This window comes from Primulina tabacum, chromosome 7 (assembly GCF_025594145.1).
Source record: "Primulina tabacum isolate GXHZ01 chromosome 7, ASM2559414v2, whole genome shotgun sequence".
Taxonomy (NCBI): domain Eukaryota; kingdom Viridiplantae; phylum Streptophyta; class Magnoliopsida; order Lamiales; family Gesneriaceae; genus Primulina; species Primulina tabacum.
The window spans coordinates 29,714,061-29,720,316 of record NC_134556.1 but is presented as its reverse complement, the minus strand read 5'-3'; the positions used below and the strand labels follow the sequence as shown (position 1 = coordinate 29,720,316).

General features: G+C 36.5%; 1 protein-coding gene across 1 annotated transcript; it reads right to left on the bottom strand.

Moving 5' to 3' along the window:
- Positions 1 to 2,943: 2,943 nt before the first annotated feature.
- On the bottom strand, positions 2,944 to 5,272 carry LOC142551228 (U-box domain-containing protein 19-like). The gene has a single exon (XM_075660354.1). It carries the CDS (start codon positions 5,148 to 5,150, stop codon positions 3,093 to 3,095), a length of 2,058 nt encoding a protein of 685 aa, XP_075516469.1. The 5' UTR covers positions 5,151 to 5,272; the 3' UTR covers positions 2,944 to 3,092.
- Positions 5,273 to 6,256: the final 984 nt, after the last annotated feature.

Genomic DNA, 6,256 nt, shown 5'->3' with positions numbered 1-6,256 from the left:
AAATTATCAAATAAACAAGGAGCCAAGAAATACGGAGTAAAATTCAAGAAGGGAGAAGGGATTACCCATAGCAGTAGAAGGCGGGCCAAAACTCGAGTGGACGCCCATGGACAACCCGGAAGCGGCGGAAGTGGATGCGCCAGAGCAGATTATTGAGCCATATAGAGATTTTGGGTGACAACGGCGTGGAGGAAATGACGGTTAAAAAGGGCAAGCGAGCATCCGAGAGGAGGAGTAAATGAACTTAAGAACCGCCGCGGTTGAGGAGTAAGGCTAGCGAAGCGGCGTGCTTCCACACTAGCATGGGAGAGCAATCGGACGAAGAGGTGGGGAAGAAGAGAAGAGATCGGGCTACATAATTTGAATCGGAGGGTGAATATAGGGGGCCCAATGGTTTAAAGCCCAAATATGAATTGGGCTTGGGTGAACGGCCAACTGCTACAAATCAAATTCACATATAAATGATTATGGTCCACTGCAAATAAATAGGTCGATCGGGCTTACATAGAAGCATTTTGGCCCATGGGCCAATGCTTGTGGGAGAAATTTTTTGGGCTAAAATAATTAAATTATAAAACCCAGTTAAATTATGAAGATCAATTTAATTCTGAAGTCCAATTAAATTATATAAGCCCATAATGGATTAATTCTTATCGATTCAAACCGATCACAAGGCGCTGCAAAGGGAGGAGATTGGGGAGAGACAGAGAGAGAGAGAGAAATCGTGCAATGGAATGCGGAAGGACGTGGATCATGGGATAGTGGAGGATAACCGCATAGTTGCTAGGACGAAAAGGAGGCAATCAGCGAAGAAAGACAGACACACAACTCTACGCACAAAACTCTGCAAGTACTCTCTGCTAAATTGCAATCTTCAAGCACTAGTTTTTAAGCGTTCCAGTATATTTCTAGCATTCTAGATCTTGTCGTTTTAGATTTCAACAACTTTATATGTTTAATTTTTATGTCTTGTAAATTCCTACCGTTTATTGAAAATGTAAACAATGTCAGGGGTATATTCCTCAAATTCCAATAATTTTCTTTGTTTTGGCATTATATTTGTTTTAGGAAATTAGAACCGACGGTCGAATTTAAAATTCACGTCGCTTGAGTAGTTAGAAGTTAGATTTTATTTATTTTTACATAAATTATTGCATTTTTGCACCTGGCACGCCTGCCCGCAAATATTAATATTGTGCAAACAATAGGAAAAACTTTATAATATATATTATGATAACGACAAAATGGGGAAAAAAATTCATCCATCAGATCAAAAGTTTATGGTTACACCCGTTAGTATACTTGTGAGAGAATATGTAGAACTTTAAACTCAATGCACCACAAAATAAAACATCGTTGTCCTGATTAGCCACGTCAATAACTTGAATCATCTTCAAAATAAAATAAAATAATGTGGAAAATAATTGTTGGGCTATAAAAAGAGCCGTACATGTAAAGGAATAGAACCGTTCAAATTTTCAAATCGGTTTGGAAAATATTTACTTTTTATTTGGTACTATCAATTTTCGATCAAAGTCAAATCTATTTGAATTTATTTCGTCTTAATTAAATTTAAATTATCTTATTCGATAAATTGTGAACCATTCATTAATAGTTTACTAATATTAATATATATTAAATAAATATATTTCGAACATCTATTCTTACTAATAATTTGAGTAATAACATCCTAGAATATTTTAATTCAAGCTCGAACTCGAATTCAAACTTTCAATTATTTCTCGGCATTTGGCTTGATTCAATTTGTCAAGAACCCCTGGAACCAAGGGCAGGGTGCTGCATTTATGAAAATATCTGCATCATAGGATTGTTAAAAACTCGTAAATTTTTTTATATATAATATCCGATAACATATAAATATCCATATGATAAAAAATTTATTACTTTCTGGAAACCGATTTACAATATGATATTAATAAATACATTATTTCTTAAATTAAAAAAATGGAAATAAATGCCGCTTCGTTAAAAATCAATAAATTAAATAGAAATTAAGAAAGATCGTGCTTACTATTTACTTACTGAATAGGTCTCTTGTGAGACGGTCTCACGAATATTTATCTATGAGACGGATTAACCCTACCGATATTCACAATAAAAAGCAATACTCTTAACATAAAAAGTAATATTTTTTCATGGATGACCCAAATAAGATATCTTTCCCACAAAATACGACCCGTAAGACCGTCGCACACAGATTTTTGTCTTACCAACGAACTTTGCAGTGCTATCTGGTTGACGTCACCACCAGATATGGGAGAGATATTGCCGACTGCGAGAGAAGCTAGAACACAGCGACGCCATAGTTGGGGATTAGGGCTTCTTTATGCAAGAATAGGAAAAATAAAAGTTTTAATTTGGTTGCAATGTTTTACTCTTCGCATATGAGTTGATAGTAGGGGCACTTTAAGAAAACAAATTATGAGATTTTATGAAATCGTTTCACCAGATAATTTTGTGGGACATATTTTCTACCTATTTTTTTTTTTTAACAAAGAGATCTACTTTTTTTTTTATTTCTATTGAAGTTTGGGATAAAATAAGAGGATTTAATTATTACCATGAAGAAAAGGGGACAGCCTAAAGGTGAACAAGATAATTGCGGGGTTCTTATTGAACGAAAGACAACATATATAATTACTTAAGAAACGGTTTATACAACGAATCTAAAATAGAAGATTAATCTAGAAAAAAAGACTTCATCAACTCTTCATTTAAAAATAGTACAATCTTAACAATTACTATGCCAAAGTATCGGTTTGAGTTCTTGGGGATAAAATCAAAATTATAATATTAGAATCTTGACAACTAATAAACTACAAAGAGAAGATGGAGTGTTTTTGCAAATATTTTGGGAGTGTAAATCATACTCCATTCTTATATTTTATTGATCAAAAACTGAAAGAATCATATTATGTTACAACAACATATACACTGCCTCATCAAAATACAGAAGCAGATTCATGACTGGCTCTTAAAAAACCAAGCAAACATAAAACAAGAAACCAAGACAGAAACAACTATAATATAAACAACGTCTCCGACGGTGGTAAACGCTACCAAAAAATGGATTACCACGCCGTAACGACTTGTTCCTGGCTAGTACCAGAAGCAATCGAGGAGTCGGAGACGTTTTCGTCGAAGGCGTGCAAGATTCTTAAAAGAGAACTAGCTTTCTTGCTTGAATGAGTTGTGCCACTGGTGAGTGTGGAGTAAAGGGACTCCATTAGAGATGAATTCTTGATGAAAAAAGGGACCGTATAAGTCCCGGCGTTGATGCACAAAGACAGCAGCAACGAAACACAATATTCTTCCGCAGGTTTTGATGTCGAGGAGTTGAAAATCTGGATGATTATTGGCAAAGTTCCTGAATGTATGATAGCCATCGATCCATCGAGTTTTTCCGAAAGAGTTGACAGTGTTGCCAGAGAATGTGTGGTGAGTTCTTCCCTTTCAGAATTTGTCAGCATATTTTTAAGCAAAGGGACTAATCCAGATTCAAGAAATTTGGAATGATTTTCAGGGCACATGAGAAGCACAAAAATCGTGAGTAAAGCATTCTTTTTGGCGCGATCTGAACCGTCCCTGAGAAGATTCATTAGGCCTGAAATAGAACCCGTCATTTTTCCAATCTCTCTCTTGTTATTTTCGACCGATGAAAGGTAGAACAATGCGCCTGCTGCGTGTTGGCGGGCTTCTGGTTTTAGTCCTTCATTTAGAACATCCACTACTAGGTTCAACCCACCATTTCCCGCCACTAGTTGATTGGTTTTCGGGTACTTGGATAGGTTCAGCAATGCTGCCATGGCATTCTCCTGTGCTGCTGGATTCCCCAAACAGAGCAGATTCAAGAGAGATGGGATAGTTTCACCAACCTCCACGCAACACGTCCAGTTAAAACTGCTCGATTTCGTGAGTAAACGGATCTCGTAAGCAGCTTTCTGCTGCTCCTGTATTGTGCCAACCGCGAGCCTCCCAGCAAGATACTTGGCAAGCAGAGACATGGCCTGTGCAGCTGCCAAACTACCCGCACCAGCTATGGAGGATTTCACGATGCCATGATTGCGCACATCTGTTTCAGAAAATGGGATCCGTTTTTCAGAACAATATTGCGTAACAAGCTGCTTCAGGGCAAGATTTTGAACTAAATCTGTATACATCAGCCTCTCGCCTGTCTTTGGACAGGTCCTATTTCCTGACCTGAACCACTTCAAGATGGATAAACGATCATACGTCTGTCCTGTCGATATAGTCACCGGATCAGTCATGATTTCAAGAGTTATTGGACAGTTGAAATCATCCGAATTCAAGCCCTGGATCATTTCAGAGCTAAATCCTCCATCCCGTTGTTGAAAATCACTCTTTACACTGTCTATGTCCTCAAAAAGTATGCATCTGCAGTAGATCAAGAATGCCATTAAGCTACTGAGTAATCCCAAATCTCTTTTGTCAGAAGTTAAACACTCTTTCGACATCTCACTTTCCAAGAACTTAACTTCTCTATTGCACTCATTCCAGCTCCTGATTCCCAAATGCTCAAGAATCCTTCTCAAATCCCTTGATTCAGGAGCTATTCCACGTTCAAACTTATTCACAATCAAGAGAACTTTTCTCACAAATCTTCTGTCAACTCTTTCAAATTCGACTGTTGCCTTTCGTGCTCGTGTCCTTACCAAATCCACCAACTCTATAACTTCAATATCAACATCCAAGCCCGCCAACGACATAACATCCATAGCCAGAGCAATAGCCCTTATCAGTACACGCAAATGATTCGAAACTTTTTCCGAATTCACCAACATCAACAACCTTGCATCAACTCTGGTGCAGTCTTCCAGCAAGAAATGAACCTTTTGGAAAACCCAATATAGCTCAGACAAGCTTAAAACCAATGAATCTCCAACCATTGATCCCTCGTTTCGGATTTCTTCGAGAAAAACAAGGAGGGATTCGATTAAGAGGATCGAGCTTCTAGCATTCTTCTTGTTTGCGAAGAGAGTTCTTGATTTGTAGCCACATATTTTATGGCCTAAATTTATCATAGAAGACAAGAGACTAGTTAAAGCGACTGATTCACATGGCCGAATAGCCGGAAAATTCATAATCCGGCGAGCATTATCATTAGCCATCGAATAACAAGATCAAGATTCTTAAACAAAATGAAAAAACAAAAATCTCGAGAAATATATAGAGAACAAAGAGATATTTATGCATTAACAACAAGCTGATGTGGTGCTCTTGTGGGAAGTCCCGCTGGCTATTTGAATATATTGACTTCTGGAAAATGCAGTCCGTGTGACACGTGTTAGCATATGATGCGTTGACCAAGATTTTTCGAAACGAGACACGTGGCGGAAGATGGTGGTTTGGGTGGGCATGGTGTTGATGCGTATTGCGAAAGAAGAGGTTCATATATACTTTCCTCAGCCAATGGGAATTCGACAGGTGTTGTAAGAAATTGTAGCCGACATTTTCCTCGTGTAAGATTCCGGTACGATCAAGAAATATCTAGGACACGGGATATTTATGACTTATACATTGTTTTTATTTTATTTCATTAAATTACTATCTTTTAACGCCACGGGGTAGCAGGCGATTCAAAAATATTTAATTTGAAATTAGTGATTTTGAATTTAATCTAAATACTTTTGAAAATATCAAGTCAAAATTATTTTATCGATTATTTTTTTTATCAATTTTATTATTATGAATTTAATCTAAATACAACTTTAAATTTTATTTTTTCCAAAGCTTATAATTTAATTTGATCCGACAACGAATACTTGTTAAAAATTAACAAATCAATTTTTTATTATCCAAGAATTAAGATTTTTAATGTCTCGATTATGAAAAAATCCCACTTTTTAAGGCATTCACAACGATTGTAATATTTAAAAAATAATCTGGGAAAAAAAACTCGTATGTATGCTTTTAGTTGATAATTGATAGGCCAAAGTCATTAAGATGAAATGCATAAAATTTCATTGAAACAACCATATTCGAGGGCAAGAATTTTACAATATTATCAATTATTTTGGGCTCCCTACGAAAATTAGGAGGTGAACTGCCTACTCGAGCGAGCCTGTCGCACAATAGTTACTCATTGTGGTTTAACTTGTTAGCATGATTTTCATGCTATTGTGTTAGCTCAAGAATTGCCCATTGCACATCAAATATTAATGGTTATGTGAGACGTCCTGCTCTTTTTATTGCTTTAAAAGTACTAGAAATTTTT

Excerpts from the sequence above, each read along its gene's own strand:
- LOC142551228 (XM_075660354.1), bottom strand. The coding sequence starts at position 5,150 with ATGGCTAATGATAATGCTCGCCGGATTATGAATTTTCCGGCTATTCGG.